The 26,229-nt window shown below is 45.2% G+C and overlaps 1 protein-coding gene across 1 annotated transcript in view; it reads left to right on the top strand.

Moving 5' to 3' along the window:
- LOC124555434 (lysosomal acid phosphatase-like) overlaps positions 1–26,229 on the top strand; it is a 160,836-nt gene that overhangs the window by 43,221 nt on the left and 91,386 nt on the right. The window contains exon 2 of the mRNA XM_047129344.1: positions 16,954–17,052. Coding sequence (XP_046985300.1) covers positions 16,954–17,052 — 99 coding nt within the window. The remainder of the gene's footprint in view (positions 1–16,953; positions 17,053–26,229) is intronic.

Here is a 26,229-nt window from a genome sequence, read left to right as displayed (position 1 = left end):
GAGAATCGTACAAACATACTGTCATTTGGCCATCGGACTCACTTCAGTAAGGACAACATAGTAACCAGCAACCCTGCCGTAGAGAAACAACTGAAAGATTGGAAAGCAAATAAATCGTCATGTCCGGATGGAGCCCCAGTTCGGTTTTACAGAGAGTACTCTACGGCATTAGCCCCTTGCCTAGTCTGCATTGATCGCGAATCTCCCGCCCAGCACAAAGTCCCAAGCGACTGGAAAGAACCGCAGGTGACTCCAGTAAATAAGAAGTGTAGAAGAACGGACCCGCAACATTACAGACCACTTCCAAACTTCCGTTTGCTACAGAATCTTGAACAAATCCTCAGTTCGAATACAATAAACTTTCTTGCGACTGAGAGGCTTATGTCCACAAACCACCATGGTTTTGGAAAGCATCGCTCTTGCGAAATTCAGCTTGCCCTTTTCTCATATGGTATACTGCGAACTATGGATGAAGGGCAACAGGCAGATGCCATATTTTTAGATTTCCGGAAGGCGTTTGACACGGTGCCCCATTGCACGCGTTCAACGAAGGTACGAGCTTACGGAATAAGGTTACAGATAAGTGAGTGGCTCGAAGACTTCTTAAACAACACAACCCAGTAAGTTGTCCATGACGGCGAGCGTTCATAAGAGACAAGGGTATCGTCAGGAGAGCCTCATGGAAGCGCGATAGGACTGCTGTTGTTATCTGTATACCTAAATGATTTGGCGGGCAGGGTGGGGAGCAATCTACTATTGCTTGCTGATGATGCTGAAGTATACGGTAACGTGTCGCAGTTGAGTAACTATAAGAAGATACCAGACGACTTAGACAAAATTTCAAGTTGGCGTGATGAATGGCAGCAAGCTCTGAATGTGGAAAAATGTAAGTTAATGCGGGCGAATACGAAGAACAAACCTGTACTGTTCGGATACAGTGTTACTAGTGTCCTGCTTGACTTAGTCAAGTCTTTTAAATATCTGGGCGTAGCGTTGCAAAACGATATGAGGTGGGACGAGCCTGTGAGAACAGGAATAGGGAGGGTGAATGGTCGACTTCGGTTTATTGAGAAAATTTTAGGAAAGAATGGTTCACCTGTAAAGGAGACCGCATGTAGGACCTTGGTGGTGCGAACTATTCCTGAGTACTGCTCAAGAGTTCGTGATCCGTACCAGGTCGCACTATAGGCAGACATCGAAGCAATTCAGAGGCGGGCTGCTAGATTTGCTACCGGTAGATTCGAACAACACGTAAGTGAAATGATAATTAAATCGACACCCTAGCTGCAAACAGGCGTTGATATACATCATTGGGGACATGTTGAAAATGTGTGCCCCGACCGGGACTCGAACCCGGGATCTCCTGCTTACATGGCAGACGCTCTATACGTTTTTCTTTTTTCTTTTTTTTTTAAATCTCATTTTGTTCGCTTTCGTTCGTTGCATCTCGTCGGGGCGGACGTCGTAAGACGGCCGTTTAAGTTCGTTGTTCATCGATTAACTCAGATTTTTTATTGCAGAGGGCAGCTAACCCTCTGACCGAACACGCCGAGCTGCCGTGCCGGCTGTACGCTCCCCGTGAGACCCACATTCCCAACATGTCCACACCACTACATTCGTAGTGCGCCTAATAGATGTTTACCCATCACACTCATTACTCGTGGCAGATTAATCTACCAAGTCCCGTACCAGTTGGGACATAGTGTGTGTGTTAGCACAAGAAGGTCAATGGCCGGGTAGCCATATTTTAACTATATATGAAGGTAGTATCTGTTCCCGAAAGAACAGATACTATTGATAACCGTGCAGCTTCTTTCGGGAACAGATACTACCTTCATATATAGTTAAAATATGGCTACCCGGCCATTGACCTTCTTGTGCTAACACACACACTATGTCCCAACTGGTACGGGACTTGGTAGATTAATCTGCCACGAGTAAAGAGTGTGATGGGCAAACATCTATTAGACGCAATACGAATGTAGTGGTGTGGACATGTTGCGAATGTGGGTCTCACAGGGAGCGTGCAATGGATAAGTCCCTGCAGGCGCACTATCCTCTGTGCCCTCGGTGGGTCAGATGGATAGAGTGTCTGCCATGTAAGCAGGAGATCCTGGGTTCGAGTCCCGGTCGGGGCACACGTTTCAACATGTCCCCAATGATGTACATCAACGCCTGTTTGCAGCTAGGGTGTCGATTTAATTATCATTCCATTCTAGAGAAGCTGCACGGTCATCAATGGTATCTGTTCTTTCGGGAACAGATACTACCTTCATATATAGACAACACGTAAGTGTTACGGAGATGCTTCGAGAACTCCAATGGGAATCCCTGGAGGGAAGGTGACGTTCTTTTCGAGGAACACTATTGAGAAAATTTAGAGAACCGGCATTTGAAGCCGAGTGCCGAACGATTTTACTGGCGCCAAATACACTGCGCGCAAGGACCACGACGATAAGATATTAGAAATTAATGCTCATGCGGAGGCATACAGACAGTCGTTTTTCCTTCGCTGTATTTGCGAGTGGAAGATGAAATGAGTAGTTATGGTACAGGGTAGAGAGCCTGCATTCCCTGTATATAGGATCTGTGGTACAGGATACAGTCCGCCACGCACCGTACGGTGACTTGAGAAGTATCTAAGTAGATGTAGAATGGAAAAGCGGCGCAAAGACGCTATTATGAGCTGTTGCCGCAGCGATGGAGGCCGCATCACAAAATATTGCTCTCCAGGTTATTGTATTACCCTATGCTTTGTGGTGTGGTGACTGCATATCACAGGCTTATTCGCTGTTTTCACAGATACAAAGATAACTGGGCATTAAACCGAATAAATCGAAGATATGTTATTACTCTGCAACGTGCCACCGGAGATCACGGTTGCCTTCTACCAAAATACTCTGAAAATATCCCTGGACTACCGTTGAAATTTTGTAGGTGGAATTGTGTGTTCACCCTGTATAACACCTGACGCTGTAGGCATTTCAGAAGAAACAGAACGGTATATTTTACACGAAGAATTAACAGCAAGGAATTGTTTTGCTAGATCGGTATCGCATTCAATAAATGCCGACTAAAATACACTCCTGGAAATGGAAAAAAGAACACATTGACACCGGTGTGTCAGACCCACCATACTTGCTCCGGACACTGCGAGAGGGCTGTACAAGCAATGATCACACGCACGGCACAGCGGACACACCAGGAACCGCGGTGTTGGCCGTCGAATGGCGCTAGCTGCGCAGCATTTGTGCACCGCCGCCGTCAGTGTCAGCCAGTTTGCCGTGGCATACGGAGCTCCATCGCAGTCTTTAACACTGGTAGCATGCCGCGACAGCGTGGACGTGAACCGTATGTGCAGTTGACGGACTTTGAGCGAGGGCGTATAGTGGGCATGCGGGAGGCCGGGTGGACGTACCGCCGAATTGCTCAGCACGTGGGGCGTGAGGTCTCCACAGTACATCGATGTTGTCGCCAGTGGTCGGCGGAAGGTGCACGTGCCCGTCGACCTGGGACCGGACCGCAGCGACGCACGGATGCACGCCAAGACCGTAGGATCCTACGCAGTGCCGTAGGGGACCGCACCGCCACTTCCCAGCAAATTAGGGACACTGTTGCTCCTGGGGTATCGGCGAGGACCATTCGCAACCGTCTCCATGAAGCTGGGCTACGGTCCCGCACACCGTTAGGCCGTCTTCCGCTCACGCCCCAACATCGTGCAGCCCGCCTCCAGTGGTGTCGCGACAGGCGTGAATGGAGGGACGAATGAAGACGTGTCGTCTTCAGCGATGAGAGTCGCTTCTGCCTTGGTGCCAATGATGGTCGTATGCGTGTTTGGCGCCGTGCAGGTGAGCGCCACAATCAGGACTGCATACGACCGAGGCACACAGGGCCAACACCCGGCATCATGGTGTGGGGAGTGATCTCCTACACTGGCCGTACACCACTGGTGATCGTCGAGGGGACACTGAATAGTGCACGGTACATCCAAACCGTCATCGAACCCATCGTTCTACCATTCCTAGACCGGCAAGGGAACTTGCTGTTCCAACAGGACAATGCACGTCCGCATGTATCCCGTGCCACCCAACGTGCTCTAGAAGGTGTAAGTCAACTACCCTGGCCAGCAAGATCTCCGGATCTGTCCCCCATTGAGCATGTTTGGGACTGGATGAAGCGTCGTCTCACGCGGTCTGCACGTCCAGCACGAACGCTGGTCCAACTGAGGCGCCAGGTGGAAATGTCATGGCAAGCCGTTCCACAGGACTACATCCAGCATCTCTACGATCGTCTCCATGGGAGAATAGCAGCCTGCATTGCTGCGAAAGGTGGATATACACTGTACTAGTGCCGACATTGTGCATGCTCTGTTGCCTGTGTCTATGTGCCTGTGGTTCTGTCAGTGTGATCATGTGATGTATCTGACCCCAGGAATGTGTCAATAAAGTTTCCCCTTCCTGGGACAATGAATTCACGGTGTTCTTATTTCAATTTCAAGGAGTGTATTATTGATGACTAAGGTGTCTGTTACGTGTATCTGTTGTGCTTATTAACTTATGGAAAGAACACTAAGAACTTTTGCAACATCCCAATAATTTCTCGGCAGTGATTCACGTATTTAAGAAGAATGCAGTTTACCTTGTGCCCTGGTCGTTACTGTGGCAGAGACGTGGGGCCATGTTTGACCACCAGTCCTCGCCAGTAACGAAACAACAATCAAAACAGTGGGTAGAAACCTGTGGGAACGAAGTCGATTTTATCTGCAGGCAACTGCTTTCTGGAATGCAGAGGGGGGGGGGCTTCTCAGTGATTATCTTCAAAAGGGTAAAACAATAAATGACTGGTAAATAGTATGCAGGTCTTTTGGATCAAATGGATGAAAAAATACGTAAGTGGATGCCTCTGTTAAAAAAAAAGGTCAGGAGGCTGTACTTACCCATAAAGATTTCTTGGTACTGGTAAAGGTGAAGTATTTTAAATGCATATTCAGCAGAACTAGTGACTGATTGTTTCCCATTATGGTTTAAGGAACACCTTAACTGCGTCGTACATTACTGATATGCGACACCCGGTCACAATTTAGATTATCACGTTTCTTTTTTTGTCCTTTATCAGTTACATGTATTTTCACACCCATTTACATAAGAAGCACTTCTAACTTGTTACTTCTATTTTTTGCCATAACTATTTTGGACTGGTTATTGCAAATATTTTTTTCGCAACAGAGCAGCTACCCTCTGACTTTCACCTTTCCCACACCTAATGAAAATTTTAGCTAGAAAGCTTTTGACTTGGATGGAACGTGCCTTCCGTGTGGAATCCGGTCGAGATAGTGAAGGTTATGATCTCTGTGATTACCTTCTAAAGTTTGCTTTATGGCAGTAATGTGTCTCACTGGGTAGTGCCGAGACGTGAATTGCGTGGTAAAATTCGCATGCACACAGTGTTTTCAACTTACACGCCGTTATTCGAACTAAGTGGCACTTATTTCTTAAAAATGTTACGACGTTGGCCAAGATCGTAAGGCAGGCATGAAGGAGAATTTGCTTTCTCCTCCCGTATCTCTGACCCAGATCTGTGATGCTCCTGTCAGCAGCTTAGCAGTTATAGCTCCTTGAGTTTATAACGTCTTTCACTAGGTCCCAAATTACGCTCTCTTAGACCAGAGCTTACATTAAGAGCAGGACGGATTCTATTACAGTTTTGTGTGTCTGCATCATACGGTGCTTGACGTTTTCAGTGACTTAACAACGCTGGCCGCCATGATCACATAAATCAGCCATCAGCATCACGATTACTTTATTGCAGATATTATGCTTTCTGTTTACGACAGAGTAGCGTTACCAGAAATCTTATGTTGAAGAGGAAGTTAACCAACCGTTTGCTCTTCGGTGTACCAAGTTTGAAGTTGATCAAAAGCAAAGTATGATAAATATCGTGAATTCTTTTACGGTTCTTATTTACTAACAGTATGTTTTATGTATGGAACCAAAGCCGCTGTAAGTTTCTTAAGGAAGCAGTTTTCCTGCATAGGGTGTCCTATTTGGGATTAGACACTTTAGTTATTTAGCAGTTAGCCAATTTTGTCTCCTTGGGCGTTAAAGAGCTACATTAAAATAAAAATTGAATGAATTCTATTCTACTGCACATAACAGTGTGGAGGAAAAGTAACATATGGTTGTTTCCTTAATAATAGTTTTTGCACAATCACAGTAAGATTCTGTTAATAATAAGAGCAGATATAACTTTCGCAGATGTGAAATCCGTACATAAAATGGAAAACAGTGCAACCCTTACGCGCATTTTGTGATTGCACCATCATACGTAACACATAACCTAAATTAGCGTGGCTAGTGAAGTAGAAACACATGTGTCTCGGTCAGCGTATAAAAATCAAAGGGCACGTCAGCTAATTTAGCATAAAAATTACTTCCTTTAAGAACATTTTTATTTATTGTTCAGAACATCAAGTCAATCTACCACACACACACACACACACACACACACACACACACACACACACATATTAGATGAATGCGTGGTGCCTGCTCTTGTGTCCGAAAGAACAGACATCAAACGGGATCTTCAGCTAAGATACATTACATTACATTGAAGGTGAGGGAGGGAGAGAATGGAAAGGAATGGGGAGGGATTACTGATGTAATCTGTACCGGGACAATACACGGAATCAGCGGCGACGAGTGAAAATGTGTACTGGACTGGGATTTGAACCCGGGACCTCCTGCTTACTAGGCAGTTGCATTAAGCACTGCACCACCCGGGACACAGTGTTATCGCAACTGTGTGGACTACCTCGGCACCCCTCACGGCCACCCACATTCCCACGGAGCACCACATATCCACAGTCCCTGTCCATTTCCTCCATGCTCGTTACTCTGAGATTCCCGCAGGAGGTAGGACATGTTCAAAAGAGCAGACACCTTTCATTCATGTAATTGATTCGCCTAAATGGACAAATGACCCACCTTCTTCAGTGCGGATGCACAAGTACGTCTGACCTTCTGCGGGAATCTCAGAGTAGCGAGCATGGAGGAAATGGAGAGGACCTGCGGACAGGCGGCGCTCTGTGGGAATGTGGGATCCGCGAGGCGTGCCGACATAGTCCATACAGTTGCGATCACACTGTCTCACGGATGGCGCAATGGTTAACGCACCTGCCTGATAAGCAGGAGGTCCCGGGTTCGAATCACAGTCTGGAACACATTTTCACTCCGCGTAATGTCCCAATGGAGCTGACATCAGTAATCACTACTACTTCCTTTCCTTTCTCCCTCTCCCGCCCCCTCCACCTTCAATTTACATAAAATCTAGCACATGTTTGATCTTGGGTGAAGCTGGTAGAGGGAGGAGGAAGGGCGAAACCCCCCGTCGACTTCGAGGTCTTCGAGGCGAATTATTCCTTCAGCTGGACGACGATCACGAAAATAATTTGATTCTTGAGTTTCTCACGGCGTATTTGATAATCAAAATATCCATTGTTAGTGCTGTTGAACAGGTAGCAGCTCGACTTCCGCCTGAATCAGCTGAGGAAATACGTCGTGAAACTTGTCGAGAGTTGACGAAATCCAAGCCGATGAAGTCAAATATCACCAGTAAAGAGAGGGTGGCCATTCGTGATCTGAGGGAGCGCTCTGAAATTGTCTTACCGGCTGACAAAGGCAATGCTACAGTTGTTGTCTCCCATAAGGACTACACTGATAAGATGCAGAGCCTGCTAAATGACGATTCCTACAGGAAGATCAGCGTTGACCCTACAAAGATGGTGGAGAACAAGACGTGGTCGCTTCTCAAGGACGCAGATTTACCGGAGGGTGACGCTAAGAAATTGTTACCCCAAGGTCCGGTACCGCCTAGACTATATGGACTCCCGAAGGTTCACACAGAGGGGATACCATTACGCCCCATTGTCAGCAACATCAGGGCACCTACATACTTGTTGGCCAAATACCTGACGGGAATATTAAGTCCTTATGTGGCTAAATGTCCTCATCACATTCGTAATTCCGTGGATTTTGTTAAACGCCTTGATAGCTTCAGGTTGTATGAGCCAGATATGGTGAGTTTTGACGTCGTTTCCTTGTTTACGAGGGTACCCCTGCGAGAGTCAATAGAATTGATTAGTCAGAAGTATGATGAGAAGACCACTGAACTTTTTAGGCATGTCTTGACTTCCACGTATTTTCTTTTTAATGGAGAACATTGTTTGTCGGAAAATCACGCTATGGAATATGAACGCACGAGAGTTCTGGTACAGACGTCGAGATACTGGGACAGAGTTGTTAGAGAGGCCATCGAAATTCGCACCAACGACGACCTCATAAAGCGTGACTGTGGCTATAATCTTAGCAAGGCTTGGGAACCAGCGATTGGGTTAATCGGGAGTAAATCGAGCAAACGTGTAGTTGTGACGACCACGGCGGACAGAGCCATCACACCGACGTCATCTCAGACGCCGTCGCAATCTGTTCCACCGCTCGACCGTGGCGCGGGGCCCGGACGGCAGAAGGAGCGCGCCGCGGGCGGAGGGTATTTAAATCGGCCGCCGCCGCGACCGAACCCAGTTCCCTCTGAGCAGTCATAGCGTACGGATCTTCGTGCCGGCACATTCACAGGAGCTCAGTCCGTCAGTTCACCTGATGATGGCGACATGTATGATCGCCGAAATATTGTGCCCGTTGGACACTGTAGACCGGCAGTACACCCGTGGATATTTTGATTACGAAAATAATTAGTTGTGGCCTTCTTGGGAAAAAAGGACCACGAAATTTGCAGGTCCTGGTTTGTTCAAGTTAAAGGAAATCTTAAGGTTGTCACGCAGTGCTATCTCAGCTTCCTAAATAGTTGCTAGTAACAGTTTTCTTGGCGAGTATATAAGGGCATGCAGGTATAGAAGCATGCACAATTGTTAATTTGTATGCACCACCAGAGTAGTGGTAGCTCAGACAGCGAGTACGCACAAGAACAACACAATTAAGAGTATCTAAAGCAGACGAATTGGTTGGCCGACGAAATATCGTGTAGGAAAATGGAATCAACAATTCGGCTGAATGCCCGACAGTATAGCATTAATTAATCACGTCGAGAAAACGCGAGAGATTATAAAACTACGAAGAGCATTACCTGGAAGGAATACAAGCGCAAAGGCAGTTTCTCACCCGTTAGGACTAAAGTCGGCAACTGCGACAGGTTGTGCTCTAGTCCTACCTCTAGATGGAGATCTCTGAGTGTGACGGTGGACCTGGCAAACGTTACAAAGGTCTTTCTGCACCATGAGCGACAGCCTGTATAAACGCGTTTTGGCCATTTCGCATTAACGTTCCTTTCCAACTGGTATTTATTTTACATTTAATAATGTGTCAATAATCTGCTCCTAGTGAGGGCATCTTTCACTGCCAAAGCATTATTTCATTTTCCAGTACACTCACACAATAAAAAAAGGAATATGCAGCACTATTTCTGGACGTATGGTAACCTCGGTATGCCCAGAGGTTGTCAGGCCCTGGCACAAAAACCAAGCAGTATTTTTCCCTTCGGCTTTTATCTTTCCTCATAGGAGGCTCCATAAAAGATTCCAGGACGCTAATCTTGCCTTCAAATCGCCATCTTGGCCCTTTTTTCCACTCGGCCTACCATTTCATATAGCATAACGAAAGTTGATTACGAAATAAACGCTTGAACTGTTTCCGCTTTGCCTTCTAGAACAGCCCTCTTTACAAGGACACAAATTAAAGTGTGCAATAGGCCATTCAATTTCATAACCTATGTAGAAGTTCCACACATCAAAAGTTCGATTATAAAATTATAGCTGTTAGATTACAGCTTCATAAAGGAAATACATTTAGGGTTGACACAAGATCTTGGTAAGATTACATCACACTACAAAAGCAAGCAGCTATCTCTAGATACAGAGGAATGTAAAGTTGCACATTTCACAAAACGTAAAAAAGTAAAATACTTGCCTTCTCATTAAATTTTTTTATTTGTTGCATGTATTCCAATCTGTCTACCCCTGCAATTTTTACCCCGTACAGCTCCCTCTAGTACCATGGAGGTTATTCTATGCCCTGATATTTTAACGCACATTCTGTCATCCTTTCACTTCTTCTTGTCGTTGTTTCCGTATGTTCTTTTCTTCGCCGATTCTTCGGAGAACCACCTCATTCCTTATGTTATCAGTCTACCTAATTTTCAACAATCCTATGTAAGCGCCAGATCTCAAACGCTTTAATTCTCTTCTGATCCGGTTTTCCCATTGTCCATGATTCACTGCCATCATCTACTGTGTTCCAAACGTATGCTTTAGAACATTCTTCTCTACGTTAAGGCCTATGTTTGATACCAGTAGACTTTTCTTGGCCAGGAATGCCTTCTTTGCCTGCGCCAGTCTGCTTTTTATGACCACCTTGCTTCACTCGTCGTGGGTTGTTTTGCTCCAAAAGTAGCAAAATTCCTTAACTTCGTCTACTTCCTGATCACCAAGGCTTATAAGTTTCTCTCTCGTCTCGATTCTGCTAGTTCTCAGTACTTATTTTCTTTTTCCACATTTACTTTCAATTCATATTCTGTACTCCAGACTGTTCAGTCCATTCAACGGATCCCGTAATTCTTCCTCACTTTCACTCGAGATACGAATATCACTATCGAATCTTATCATTGACTTCCATTCACTCCGAATTTTAACCCCCCTCTTGAACTTCATTTTATTTTCGTCATTGCTTCTTCGATGTACAGGCTGAGCAGCGGGGACGGAAGACTGCATCCCTGTCTTGCACCATTTTTAATCCGAACATTTCGTTCTTGGTCTTCAAATGGTTCAAGTAGCTCTGAGCACTATGGGACTTTACATCTGAGGTCATCAGTCCCCTAGAACTTAGAACTAATTAAACCTAACTAACCTTAGGACATCACAAACTTCCATGCCCGAGGCAGGATTTGAACCTGCTACCGTAACGATCGCGCGGTTCCAGACTGAAGGGCGTAGAACCGCTCGGCCACACAGGCCGGCTCTTGGTCTTCCAATCTTATTGTTCACTCTCGGTTCTTCTACATATTGTATGTTGCCAGGCTTCCCCTATAGCTTACTCCTATTTCTCTCAGAATTTCGTAGAACCTGCACTGTTTTATACTGCCAAACGTTTTTTCTAATTCGACAAATCCTGTGAACTTGTCATGATTTTTCTTCAATCACACTTCCATTATCAAGCGCAACTCTCTGGTACCTTTACCTTACCTACGTCAAACTAATCGTCATCTAACAGATCATCAAATTTCTTCTCCATTTTTACGTATATTATTCTTGTCAGCAGTTGGATGCAAGAGCTGTTAAGCTGATTGTGTGATAACGGGCACACTCATCTGCCCATGCTATCTTCGGAATACTGCGAACGACATTTTTCCGAAAGTCTAGTGGTAGTGTGGTAAGGTGAACATTCCCAAAGATTCTACAAGCCAACTGGAACAGTCGTTTGGTTGCCGCTTCCCCCAGTGATTTCACAGATCTTGCAAATAGAATATATCAGGTCGAACTATACATGGGAATATGATATGATTTATGTACGCTAAATTCTGAGTGAAAAGGTGGGATAAAGTGGGCTGACTACGATTCTTCAGCATGTAAATGGAAAATTTTGAGTTTATGTGGGGAAGAACTTCCTTAAAAACATTTTTGCAGCCATGCTCGGTTACCGTTTGTGTTTCTCATTGTACCATGTGTGAATAATTCCGGAAAGTGACAGTACAAATGAGGTCTGTATGAATGATTACGAGCTTGCTTGCTCACGGAAAATGTTCAAGAAACGATGAAAAATCTGAAAAGCAGAGATTCGCAGGAATATATTCAGTATCTGTTACACGTCTATTTCGAATGATTCAGAAATGTGTCTCCCCGGGAATATAGTGACGGTCAACTTCACATACATAACTACCTTGGGAGCATTCAAAACAAGATTATACTAATAGCAGCTCTCACAGTGGTACACACGCCATTTACATCTACGCTGAAGAGCCGAAGAAATTGGTACACCTGCCTAAAACCGTGTAGGACCTCTGCGAGCACGCAAAAGTGCCGCAACATGACGTGGCATTGTCTCGACTAATGTCTGAAGTAGTGCCGGAGGGAATTGACAACATGAATTTAACAGGACTGTCCATAAATCGGTAGGAGTACGAGGGGATGGAGATCTCTTCCGAACAGCACGTTGCAAGGCATCCCAGATATGTCCAATAATGCTCATGTCTCGGGAGTTCGGTGGCCAGAGGAAGTTTTTAAATCAGACGAGTGTTCCTGAAGCCACTCTGTAGCAATACTGTACGTGTGCGGTGTCGCATTGTCCTGCTGGAATTGCCCAAGTCCGTCGGAATGCACAATGTACATGAATGGATGGAGGTAATCAGACAGGATGTTTACGTACGTGTCACCTGTCAGAGTCGCATCTAGGCGTATCGGGGTCCCATATGAGCCAAATGCACACGCCCCGCACAATTACAGAGCCTCCGCCAGCTTGAACAGTCCCCTGCTGACATGCAGGGTGCATGGATTCATGAGGTTGTCTTCATACCCGTACACGTCCATCCGCTCGATACCATTTGAAACGAAAGCCCATATCGATGATGTTTCGTTGAATGGTTTGATCGCTGACATTTGTTGATTGCCCAGCACTGAAATTTGCAGCAACTTCTGCCACGTTGAACGATTCTCTTTAGTCGTCGTTGGTCCCGTTCTTGCAGGATCTTTTTCCGGTCGCAGCGATGTGATGTTCTACCGGATTCCTGATATTCGCGGTACACTCATGAAGTGGTCGTACCGGAAAATCCCCACTTCATCGCTACCTCGGAGATGCTGTGTCCCATCGCTCGTGCGCCGGCTATAATACAACGTCCAGACTCATTTAAAACTGCCATTGTAGCAGCAGTAACCGACCTAGCAATTGCGCCAGACACTTGTTGTCTTACATAGGCGTTGCCGACCGCAGCACTGTATTCTGCCTGTTTACATGTTTCTGTATTTGAATACGCATACCTATACCAGTTTCTTTGGCGCTTCTGTGTACATACATACACCTTACGCCACTATACGGTGCATGGGGAAGCTACCCTTTGCTACTGCAAGTCACTTTTCTGTTCCACTCGCGAATGGAGCGAGGGACAGACGACTGTCTGTATGCCTCCGTAAGAGCGCTAATTTCTCTCGTCTTCGCTGTCCTTACGTGCTCTGTGAACTTTCTCAGCAGTTACTGATTCTTAGTTCACCTTTGCACTTGATAATGGCTATAAAGCTGAAATCGCGATAGCGTGAAATAAATGAATATTAAAACACAATCACATGGCGGAAATTTCATGTGAGGAAAAAATCTCAATGTTTTGCGAAAAGAACAGCGTCTTCCCTCGAGGATTTTCTGCTTGATTTCACGGAGCACTTCCGTAATACTCTCGTGTTACCTAACCTACCGGTAACAAATCTAGCAGCATGCCTCTGAACTGCTTTGATGCATTTCTTTAAAGCTACGTGTTGGGGATCCCAATCACTCGAGCAGTACTCGCATAAGTGCGAGGGTTGGAACTTTAATATTGGCAACTATTTATTTACAGCGCGTAAAAAATGGATACGTGTTTCAAAGTTTTACTGGCCTTCAAAGTAGTCACCAGCATTGTGTATAACACGATGCCAGCGATGTGGAAGTCGAAGGATACTCTTAGCAGTGCCAGTTGTGTTGACAGTTCGAGTGGCGGGGTCTATTGCCCGACGAATTTGTAGCATTTCTGAAGTGAATGCCCTGAAGTGTTTCCTTCAGTTTAGAAATCGAGTTGAACTCACGAGGGCTTAAGTCAGGGGAGTGAATTAGGTGGTATAGCACTTCGCAGCCCCATCAGTCAAACAAATCGGTAACAGCTTACACTGTACGTGCTTGAGCGCTGTTCTGCAAAATGATGGTCAGGTCCTGCAGATAGTGTCATCGCTTCTGTCTCTATGCTGTTCATTTTTGGATCACAACCTTAGCTTAGAGACAGAAGTGATGACGCTTTCTGCAGGACCTGGCCATCATTTTGCAGGACAATGCTCAAGCAAGTACAGTGCAAGCTGTTACTCATTTATTTGACTGATGGGGCTGCTAAGTGCTATACCACCTACTGCACTCCCCTGACTTAAGCCCTCGTGACTTCAACTCGATTGCCGGCCGCTGTGGCCGAGCGGTTCAAGACGCTTCAGTCTGGAACCGCGCGACAGCTACGGTCGCAGGTTCGAATCCTGCCTCGGGCATGAATGTGTGTGATGTCCTTAGGTTAGTTAGGTTTAAGTAGTTCAAAGTTCTAGAGGACTGATGACCTCCTATGTTAAGTCCCATAGTGCTCAGAACCATTTGAACCATTTTTTGCAATGTTACGCCTAGATATTTAACCGATGTAACTGTGTCAACCAGCATACCGTTAATACTGTATTCGAATATTACAGGATTGTCCTTCACACTCATTTGCATTAGCTTATATTTTACTACGTTTAGAGCAAACTGCCGTTCATCATTGATGCAACGCACCATTCATAGCAGGAAAGGGAGAAAGAAATCTTAATATCCAATCGTTTGTGGGAACTGCAGCACACACAAAGAAAGATCCGAATGAGGACAGCCTCAGAGGACATGTAGAACAGTGTATGACCAATAAGGAATTAGCACTGCAGAGAGGCGTACACATGGGTGAACAGTGTCATCTTGTGTGACCGGAAAGGTCTGTGTTAAACGGTCAGTCATTTAACGGCCATCAAACGAGGCTGATATGCGAAAGAAACGGGACAAGGCTGCAGTATCGGTATGGCTTAGTTCGCGTGTGGCAAAATGACCAGACTCCGAGAAATGAGTTACTCTTATCGTGACTGTTCTACTCGTACACGTCATGCAGCTACGTCAGTAATGCGTGTGTGGAACGGAACATGTACATCTTCGTCCGGTGTTGCCAAGACGGTGGAGCGCTGCAATGATTTTGGACCAGTCTGTGGAGATGATTCGAAGCCATCTGCAGCGGGCTGGATTGTGGCAAGCTGAAACACTATACGCGTCGGATCGCAATAAGCATGTGAAGTAGATCGCTTTCGTCCCAAGTTGCGGAATCCGTTGCTTTTAGACGGATCCCGATTTAGCCTTTCATGCAGTGATAGTTCTATACGTGGTAGACACTACCCAAATGGCTGCACCCTGGCACACTTGTATTATTGAGGTGTATATCCTACAAGCGCCAACTGAGCTGATTTGCGGTGCCGTGGATGCAACGTCATCCCGACCCTTACGTACTGAGACCAAACTGAATAGCAGTCACCACTTATTAGAGATTTTAGAGCACGAGATACTGTCTCTGCTTCAAGGAGCACCACGTGCCATATTTACAAGCGAGGTAGCATTTGACGAGAATTGTACAAGCATTCTTCAGAATTTAACAGGTACTACTGATTCATTCAAAGAAAAAGCTTCAGATAACGTATTTGAAACAAAGAAAAATGTAACCTACAAAATTTGCCGAACAGTTCAGATACGAATCAAAAGTATATTTGCAGGCGAAGATAATTTCGAGGGAAACTCTTCAGACTATCAGATCATTTAATGGCAATGCGAAGACATTTTTCCTTATAACATTGAATATATTTGCACTCTCTTCACATTTCTTGATCTGTTGAAGATAGTGAATAAACAACATTCATTTAATACCCCAAAAAACTTTCTCTTATCAGTCCTACTGACAAAACTGATTTCGTCCTTTGTCATGACTGTTGCGCAATATTTTCTTCTCATCTTTTATTCGTGGTCACGTCTCGAGAAATTATTTAAATCCATTTCCTATTAAATGTCATGGTAGAACTTCGGTATTCTTAGTGACCTCACACCCATTTGTATCACGTATATGATATTCGATTCTTAATCCATATTCCAACACATTTTTTTAAAGAAACACCGCTATATGATTGTTTTATTGTTCACTTAAGTACAACCCAGGTTTCGGCATCTTATGCTATTTTCAATTATTTGATTCTATATCTTTAACACATATTGAAGGACACTTAACATGCTGTCAAGCTCGTAGTTGGCCAATAATTAAGAAAAATATTGGCTCTTCACGAAATGCCAGACGTAACATCACCATCTTGTAACAGGTCAACAAATAATTGTGGCAGCATGTCATATTTAATGATTACGTTTTAAGGACATGTGATCAGCTTTTATTTACCAACGTAAGCCTGTTTTTACTAAATATGACGTGCTCCTACTTAAAAAAATTGTTTATGACTGTTGCTCAGTAACATCAAAAACTGCTAACATATATTTCATTCGCTACACTAGCTCAGTTAGTCAAGGATGACGAAAAAAATCGGCCTTGATCTGTTTAGTCATTCCTGGCCTGACTAAGAAAGGGAATGAAAAGCTAAATCTAGGTGGCGGGACGGGAACTAGAATCCCGGTACTCATGGTCGCGAGTGACGTACTTCCTCCACTGCTCTACTTCCCTGAATCAGCTTTGGCATTGGTAGTCGGTTTAGATGGCAAATGCAGTTACATGAGGAAATGGTGTTATTGAAATCGCCAGTGACTGAAAAAGTATGGGCCCCATACCGACAGTCTTCAGTTCCAAATACATTCAGTCCGCAACTATCCTTAAAGCTAGTCAGTACTTCCTGGTTGACTCGGTTAGGTCTTACTTTTGTTTGTCCCATTAACTGCCTGTTCGTTTTCTTTATTATATTTTAAGTTACCTCACCATGTTTACAGACAACTCAGAAGATTCTAGTAAAAATTGTAAGAGTTTAATTGGTTGCTTGTTGTCGTGAGAACTTGCAGGAGAAAGTGCAGTTTGAAAGTTGCTCTAAATACTGATGCTGTTCAACTACTAAGATACATGTCTAAGCGCACGCAGTGCGCAGAGGTTTTCGTGATGTTTTATTTACTGTTCCAGATTTTCCGCCATGGAGACCGCACACCAACGGACACTTATCCAGAGGATCCTTACAATGACGATAAGTACTGGCCGGAAGGCTGGGGTGCCCTTACAAATGTAAGTACAAACCAATCCTGTTTTACGTATGTGACGTGCGTATCTCATCATTGAGCTACTACACATAAGAACCTGTACGTCTGCCACGTGTAGGGCCCCGGGAGCATGCAGAAGTGCCGCAACACTACGTGACATGGACTTGACTAGTGTCTGAAGTCGTGCTGGAGGTAACTGACACCATGAATCCTGCAGGGCTCTCCATAAATCCCTTGGAGTAGAGGGGGGGGGGGGGTGGAGATCTCTTCTGAAAAGCACGTTGCAAGGCATCCCAGATATGCTCGATAATGTTCACGTCTGGAGAGTTTGGTGGTCAGCGGAAGTGTTTAAACACAGAAGGGTATTCCTGGAGCCACTCTGTAGCAATTCTGGACGTGTGGAGTGTCGCATTGTTCTGCTGGAATTGCCCAAGTCCGTCGTAATGCACAATGGACATGAATGGATGCAGGTGATCAGACAGGATGCTTACGTACGTGTCACCTGTCAGAATCGTATCTAGACGTATCAGGGGTTCCATATCACACCAACTACACATGCTACACACAATTACTGAACCTCCACCAGCTTGAATAGTCTCCTGGGAACATGCAGTGTCCATGGATTCGTGAGGTTGTCTCCATACCCATACACGTCCATCCGCTCGATACAATTTGAAGCGAGACTCATCTGACTAGGCAATATGTTTCCAGTCATAAGCAGTCCAATGTCGGTGTTGACGGGTCCAGGCGAGGCACAGAGCTTTGTGTTGTGCAGACAGCAAGGGTACACGAGTGAGCCTCCAGCTGCAAAAGTCCATATCGATGATGATTCGTTGAATGGTTTGCACGCTTACACTTGTTGATGGCCCAGCATTGAAATCTACAGCAATTTGCGGGAGAGTTGCAAGTTTGTCACGTTGAACGATTCTCTTCAGTCGTCGTTGGTCCCGTTCTTAGAGGTTCCTTTTCCGGCCGCAGTGATGTCTGGGGTTTTGATGTTTCAGCGGATTCCGCATATTCACGGTATACTCCTGAAATGGTCGTACCGGAAAATCCCCACTTCATTGCTACCTCGAAGATGCTGTGTGCCATCGCTCTTGCGCCGAGTATAACACAACATTCAAATCTTGATAACCTGCCATTGCAGCAGCAGTAACCGATCTAATAACTGCGCCAGACATAATTGTCTTATATGGGCGTTGCCGACCGCTGCGCCATATTCTACCTGTTTAGATATATCTGTATTTGAATACGCATGCCTATATCCGTTTCTTTGACGCTTCAAAGTGTATTCAAACGCCTTCTTATATTGTATAATGTTGCAGATTGCAGAGTCTCATTATCCACTGCAAATTACCCGTGACTTTCTGATCGGATCATCTGAGAAAATATAGCTAAGTTAACGGTATCTGAATCCACATCTATACTCTACAAGCTATTTTACACCATGTGGCGGCATGTACCTCTGGTATCTGTACCATTTCACCATTCCCTATCCCATTTGCATACTGTGCGTGTGATGTGAACCTCGGTATGAGCTCCAATTTCTCGGATTTTCTTGTTCTGGTCGTTTCACACGATGTACTTCGGACAAATTAATACGTTCCACTATTCTTCTTGGAACGTATGCTCTCAAAAAATCGTTCAAATGGCTCTGAGCACTATGGGACTTAACTACTGTGGTCTTCAGTCCCCTACAACTTAGAACTACTTAAACCTAACTAACCTAAGGACATCACACATATCCATGCCCTAGGCAGGATTCGAACCTGCGACCGTAGTGGTCACGCGGTTCCAGACTGTAGCGCCTATAACCGCACGGCCACTCCGGCCGGCGTATGCTCTCGAAATATCAACAGTGAACCTGCTCATGAAGCCTAAAACATCTCTTGTACCGTCTGCCACCGGAACTTGTTGAGCATCTCCATAACGTTTTTGCGCTTACTAAACCAGCCCGTGATGAAACGCACCGCTCATCTTTGTATCTTCTGCATCTCTTTCATTAATCCAACGCAGTAAGGATGATAGACTTATAATAATACTCATCAGTCGGTCGAACAGTTGATTTGTGTAATATTATTTAACCAGTTCTTGATTTTTCAGCTCAGACCTTAGTAAATAACATTTCAGCATAGCAATATAATGTATTCTTCCGTTACTGTTTGTTAAAAAAGTTTCATATTTACGAGCGAAGTACGTGAACTGTTTTCTTGTTAGTATTATTTAGCTTAGATGTCATAATTGCACAATATATGTTACAGTCCTCAAAGATGATAGTGTGCTACTGTTCAAGCACACCTTTCAGTTGTAATATATTCAAAAGATGTTCACCATCATGCTGTTTCTCCACAGCGATTATCTTTTATTAACAAAAAAGTATATTTCTTAACCCAGGTACACATAGAACATCTCAAATAGAAATCTGTGTTTAGCCCATCTGCTATCAAAGTGTGTTCATTCCGCCATGATCCAACACCCTCGTTCCACGACTCCACAATTACCTAATAGTTTGCCCTTGCTTTTCTTAATAATGAAACCTCTGGAAACCAGAGACGATGTATCGCTCATGTTTTCAGCATGCAATGATATCTAATGTGACAATATTCCGAGTAAACATGTAAATTTCATTATTTTTGCTTTCAAAGATGCACCGAGTGGTAATGTACCTAACTCACTATGACTACCTAGCATTTCATTTAGTGTGTAAACCTTTCAAGTTCGTTTTTCAAAGGGTATAGGGAAAAGTGCAGCCAGTCAGTGGAAATCGTTTGCCTTTGAAATCAGCAGTGTCTGTCCAGACTAGCCGAAATGTAACCGGATTGAGAACAGACCGACCAATTTATCCTGTCTAGAAAATAGTCCCGACGTAGAAAAACGAAAGTTGCTGTTCGCAGTAGCGACCGCCACTAGCCGAAGGGCGCGGCCGGGAACTGATGTTGCACATTTGCTGTAAAATTATTTTGGGTTTATGACTGCATCATAATGTACGGCAATTAAAACTACCAAAAACGCAGAACGAAGATTTGGGCTTGAAATCCCGTCACGGCTGAAAGGAAAACTATAGCCATAATTTTTCCCGAGTGCATGCACTCTACTGTATGTTTAAATGATTGCATTCTCTTGGGTAAAATATTCCTGAGGTAAAATAGTCCCCCATTCAGATCTACTGGCGGGTACTACCCAGGATGTCATCAGGAAAAACAAACCTAGCGTTCTGTGTATTCGAGCGTAGAATGATGGATCCCGTAATCGGGCAGACAGGTTAGAACATTTGAAAAGGGGAACGGATAGGTTGGAGCTATAGTGGGAATTAGTGAAATTTGGTGGCGGGAGGAACAGGATTTCTGGTCACATGAATACAGGATTTTAAGTACAAAATCAAATGGGGATGGCGCAGGTGTAGGTTTAACAATCAATAAGAAAATAGGAACAACATAGTGAACGTACTATTGTAGCCAAGGAATACACGTTGCGCACACACACCACAGTAGTGCAACTTTATATTCAAACTAGCACCGCAGATGATGAAGAGATTGAAGAAATGCATGATAAAATTAAAAAAATTATTCAAGTAGTTTAGGGAGACGAAAGTTTGTGACGGGGGATTGAAATTCTATAGTAGGAAAAGAAAGAAAAGGAGAAATTTTAGGTGAATATGGACTGTCGGAAAGGAATGAAAAAGGACGCGCCACCTGGTAGAGCTTCGCGCAGAACATAATTTAATCCTCGCTAACACCTGTCTTAAGAATCATGAAAAAAAGGTTGTATACGTGGAAGAGACCTGGAAACACCGGAATGTTTCATATTGGATATATAATGGTAAGACACAAGTGTCGAAACCAGATTTTAAATTGTAACGAATTTCCAGGGGCAGATGTGGACCCTGTCCACAATTTATTGTTCATGAACTGTAGATTAAAACTGAAGAAATTGGAAAAATGTAGGAAATCAAGGAGATGAGACCTGGGTAAGCTGAAAGACCCATGGGTTGTTCAGAGTTTCAGAGGGCGCATTAGGCAGCAACTGACTAGGACGGGGGAAAGGAATACAGTAGAAGACGAATGGGTGGCTTTGAGAGAGGAAATAATGAAAGCAGTAGAGAATCAAAGAGGTAAAAAGACACGGTCTACTAAAAATACTTGAATAACGTAGGAGATACTGAATTTAGTTGGTGAAAGGAGAAAATATACACTCCTGGTAATTGAAATAAGAACACCGTGAATTAATTGTCCCAGGAAGGGGAAACTTTATTGACACATTCCTGGGGTCAGATACATCACATGATCACACTGACAGAACCACAGGCACATAGACACAGCCAACAGAGCATGCACAATGTCGGCACTAGTACAGTGTATATCCACCTTTCGCAGCAATGCAGGCTGCTATTCTCCCATGGAGACGATCGTAGAGATGCTGAATGTAGTCCTGTGGAACGGCTTGCCATGCCATTTCCACCTGGCGCCTCAGTTGGACCAGCGTTCGTGCTGGACGTGCAGACCGCGTGAGACGACGCTTCATCCAGTCCCAAACATGCTCAATGGGGGACAGATCCGGAGATCTTGCTGGCCAGGGTAGTTGACTTACACCTTCTAGAGCACGTTGGGTGGCACGGGATACATGCGGAAGTGCATTGTCCTGTTGGAACAGCAAGTTCCCTTGCCGGTCTAGGAATGGTAGAACGATGGGTTCGATGACGGTTTGGATGTGCCGTGCACTATTCAGTGTCCCCTCGGCGATCACCAGTGGTGTACGGCCAGTGTAGGAGATCGCTCCCCACACCATGATGCCGGGTGTTGGCCCTGTGTGCCTCGGTCGTATGCAGTCCTGATTGTGGCGCTCACCTGCACGGCGCCAAACACGCATACGACCATCATTGGCACCAAGGCAGAAGCGACTCTCATCGCTGAAGACGACACGTCTCCATTCGTCCCTCCATTCACTCCTGTCGCGACACCACTGGAGGCGGGCTGCACGATGTTGGGGCGTGAGCGGAAGACGGCCTAACGGTGTGCGGGACCGTAGCCCAGCTTCATGGAGACGGTTGCGAATGGTCCTCGCCGATACCCCAGGAGCAACAGTGTCCCTAATTTGCTAGGAAGTGGCGGTGCGGTCCCCTACGGCACTGCGTAGGATCCTACGGTCTTGGCGTGCATCCGTGCGTCGCTGCGGTCCGGTCCCAGGTCGACGGGCACGTGCACCTTCCGCCGACCACTGGCGACAACATCGATGTACTGTGGAGACCTCACGCCCCACGTGTTGAGCAATTCGGCGGTACGTCCACCCGGCCTCCCGCATGCCCACTATACGCCCTCGCTCAAAGTCCGTCAACTGCACATACGGTTCACGTCCACGCTGTCGCGGCATGCTACCAGTGTTAAAGACTGCGATGGAGCTCCGTATGCCACGGCAAACTGACTGACACACTGACGGCGGCGGTGCACAAATGCTGCGCAGCTAGCGCCATTCGACGGCCAACACCGCGGTTCCTGGTGTGTCCGCTGCGCCGTGCGTGTGATCATTGCTTGTACAGCCCTCTCGCAGTGTCCGGAGCAAGTATGGTGGGTCTGACACACCGGTGTCAATGTGTTCTTTTTTCCATTTCCAGGAGTGTAAAAATACAGCAAATGAAGTAAAAATATGAGATTGACAGGAAGCGCAAAATGGCTGAGCAGGAATGGCTAGAGGACAAATTTAAGGAGTTAGTAGCATTTAATCACTAGGGGAAAGACAGATACTGCCTACAGGAAAAGAAAAGAGAAGCAGCTGTATCAATATCAAGAACTCAGATGGAAGACCAGTCCTAAGCAAAGAAGAGAAAGCTGAAAGGTGCAAGGAGTGCAATAGAGGGACTGTGCAAAGAAGATGAACTTGAAGGCAGTATTACAGAAATAGAAGAGGACGTAGATGAAGATGAGGCGGGAGATATCATACTGCGGAAGAATTTGAGAGAGGTCTGAAAGGCCTAGGTAGAAACAAAGCCCCGGGAGTAGATGAGATTTCGTCAAAACTACTGATAGCCTTGGGAGAGAGATGACAAAACTCTGCCATCTGGTGAGCAAGATGTAGGAGACAGTCGAAATACCTTCATATTTCAAGAATAATATAATAATTCCAATGCCAAAGAAAGATGTTGACAGATGTGAATATTACCGAACTATCTGATCAAGAGACGAGCAGTAAGCAGATTCATAATGATCTATGTGGAGGTAGCTATTCAGAGAGGAAGTTTGCACACGATAGAGCAGCATGGACAGCTGCATCAACCCAATCTGGGGACTGAAGACCACATCATCATCATCACCACCACCACCACCACCACCACCACCACCAACAACAACAACAACAACAACAACAACAATGGCGTCGGAAATGCAGCACAAGCTCGGATAGAACGAGGATGCGGAAGAAAATCGCCCATATTGTTCACAAATGAACTGTCCTGGCATTTGCCTTAAGCGATTTACGGGAACTACCAGAAAACCTCTGTCTGGATTGACCATAGTCTGGATTGACCAACGGGCCTTTGAACGTCACTCCTCCCCAATGAGAGCCCATTGTCTTAACTTATGCTCCGTCTCGTTAGTAATAGAGGCAGCATTCATTAGGATGACTGGTTGTAACGTGTCGTTGCAGCTGTGGGTCCCATTTGTCATCTGATTCAGTAGTTGGATGACAGGATCAAGGAAGAGGGAGGTCTAGTAATTAATACCAAAAACGTTTGGCTTTAATGATTGTTTGTTGACGTCATCAGGTTCATTGGACATTGTCTGCATCGAGGTCAAACTGATGGCTGAACCATAAAACGAGCTGCGTTCACTGAAAGTAAGAGGGGCGTTCAATAAGTAACGCAATGTATTTTTTCTGAAAGTAGGTTGTTTTTATTCAGGATTCCAATATACCATATTATTCCCCATTCTTTTGGCTACGAAAACCATTATACCATTATCTCCGTTCACTCGGAGGGCCTGTATGCCCGCATAGTATCACTCTACTTGTCGACGTCGGAGCCAAAGTCTTCGGCATCAATAACCTCCCCATCATGCACGTACTGCTTCCCGCGGAGTGCATCCTTCACTGCGCCAAGCAGATGGAAGGTGCAAAATATGGGTAGTAGGGCAGGTAAGGAAGAACAGTCCAATGAGGTTTTGTGACCACCTCTCGGGTCTACAGACTTGAGTGAGGCCCTGCGTCGCCATGGAGAAGGAAATGTTCGTTTGCATTTTCGTGGCGACGAACACGTTGACGTCGTTTCTTCATTTTCCTGAGGGTGGCACAATACACGTTGGAAATTTTTATTGCGCATCAAACAGAACAACCGCTTCAGAGTGCCAGAAGTCCGTCGCCATGAGTTTACCAGCATAGGGTGCAGCTTTGAACTTTTTCTTCGGGGAAGAGGTGGTATGGCGCCACTCCATGGATTGCCGTTTCGTTTCCGATTCGAAGTATGAACCCACGTTTCATCACTGGTGAGGATGTTCGACAAAAATAGTCACGAATAGCCTCGTAACGCGCAAGCACTTCCGTACAAATGGCCCTTCTTTGTTCTTGGTGGTCTTCTGTTAGCCGACGAGGAACCCAAAGGACCACTACTTTGAGTACCCCAACTAGTGGACGAATGTGTCAGCACCACCACCAGAGACGTACAGTTGTGAAGCGAGGTGTTTGTGATCCCTCAGTCACTTCGAATGACTGTCCACACATTCCAAAGTTGTAGAAATCACAGTTGTGTGTGGCCGGCCAGCACGTGGAAGATTGATTGACCTTGTTGCGGTCATGACAGACACCTCGCCCAACGACTCACCGTGCTTTGTTTCAGTGCTGAGTCTGTAGACATTCTGCAAGCGCCAGTCAATATCTGCATTGCTCTGTTTTTCTGTCAAAAGAAATTCAGTGACAGCTCTTTGTTTGGAACGCACCTCCGTTTCAGACGCCGTTTTGAAAGCTACGTAAAGCTTCGCCACCTATCGGAATTTCATGAAATATAGAGTCTGAAGCAGGAATATTCCACGATGTCCCGCAACAAATTCCGCATATTTTCAACCGAAATTGGCCGAATAAAAAGGTGTTACATTACTTGTTGAATGACCGTCGCATATAAAGTGTAAAAGACATAAATATAACTGTGATGATATGCGAAAAAGTTAAAAGCAACAAAGAGGAAGCACAGCGGGAAAAAAAAATCCTCTTTTAATTGGTGCAAAATGATTGTGATCTTTGAAATGATTCTACGCGGAGGGGGCCATCACATCAGTGTACTACAACGGTAACAAAATCGGAAATTCCCTGGGAGCCACTAAGAATGTCGTCGATAAGCTCCACGCTTCGCTCCGAATGCAGGCTTGTCGGTACTAGCGAGGCAGGACGCCCCCATTAACTAACGTATCGCACAGCATGAGCGTTTCATTTGACCTGGTCGACAACGATAGATCAGCAATGGCTTAACTTCAAGGCCACATTTTTCCCGCTGTGCTTCCTCTTTGTTGCTTTTAACTTTTTCCCATATCGTCACAGTTATGTTTATGACTTTTACACTTTATATACGACGGTCGTTCAACAAGTAATGCAACACCTTTTTACTCGGTCAATTTCGCTTGAAAACATGCGGAATTTGTTGCGGGACATCGTGGAATATTCCTGCTCCAGTCTCTATAGTTTCATGAAATTCCGATAGGTGGCGAAGCGATACATATTATTCTTGAAATATGAAGGTATTTCGATTGTCTCCTACATCTTGCTCACCAGATTGAAGAGTTTGTCATCTCTCTCCCATGACTATCAGTAGTTTTGACGGAATCTCATCTACTCCCGGGGCTTTGTTTCGACCTAGGTCTTTCAGACTTCTGTCAAATTCTTCCGCTGTATGATATCTTCCGCCTCAACTTCATCTACGTCCTCTTCCATTTCTGTAATACTGCCTTCAAGTTCATCTACTTTGTATAGTCCCTCTATTACTCTCCTTGCACCTTTCAGCTTTCCCTTCTTTGCTTAGGACTGGTCTTCCATCTGAGTTCGTGATATTGATACAGCTGCTTATTTTTTCTTTTCCTGTAGGCGGTATCTGTCTGTCCCCTAGTGATTATATGCTTCTAACTCCTTACATTTGTCCTCTAGCCATTCCTGCTAAGCCATTTTGCGCTTCCTGTCAATCTCATATTTCTACCTCATTTGCTGTATTTTTATATTTTCTCCTTTCACCAAC

This window comes from Schistocerca americana, chromosome X (assembly GCF_021461395.2).
Source record: "Schistocerca americana isolate TAMUIC-IGC-003095 chromosome X, iqSchAmer2.1, whole genome shotgun sequence".
Taxonomy (NCBI): Eukaryota; Metazoa; Arthropoda; class Insecta; order Orthoptera; family Acrididae; genus Schistocerca; species Schistocerca americana.
The sequence above is the reverse complement of the archived record's forward strand: the minus strand, read 5'-3'. Positions and strand labels throughout refer to the sequence as shown.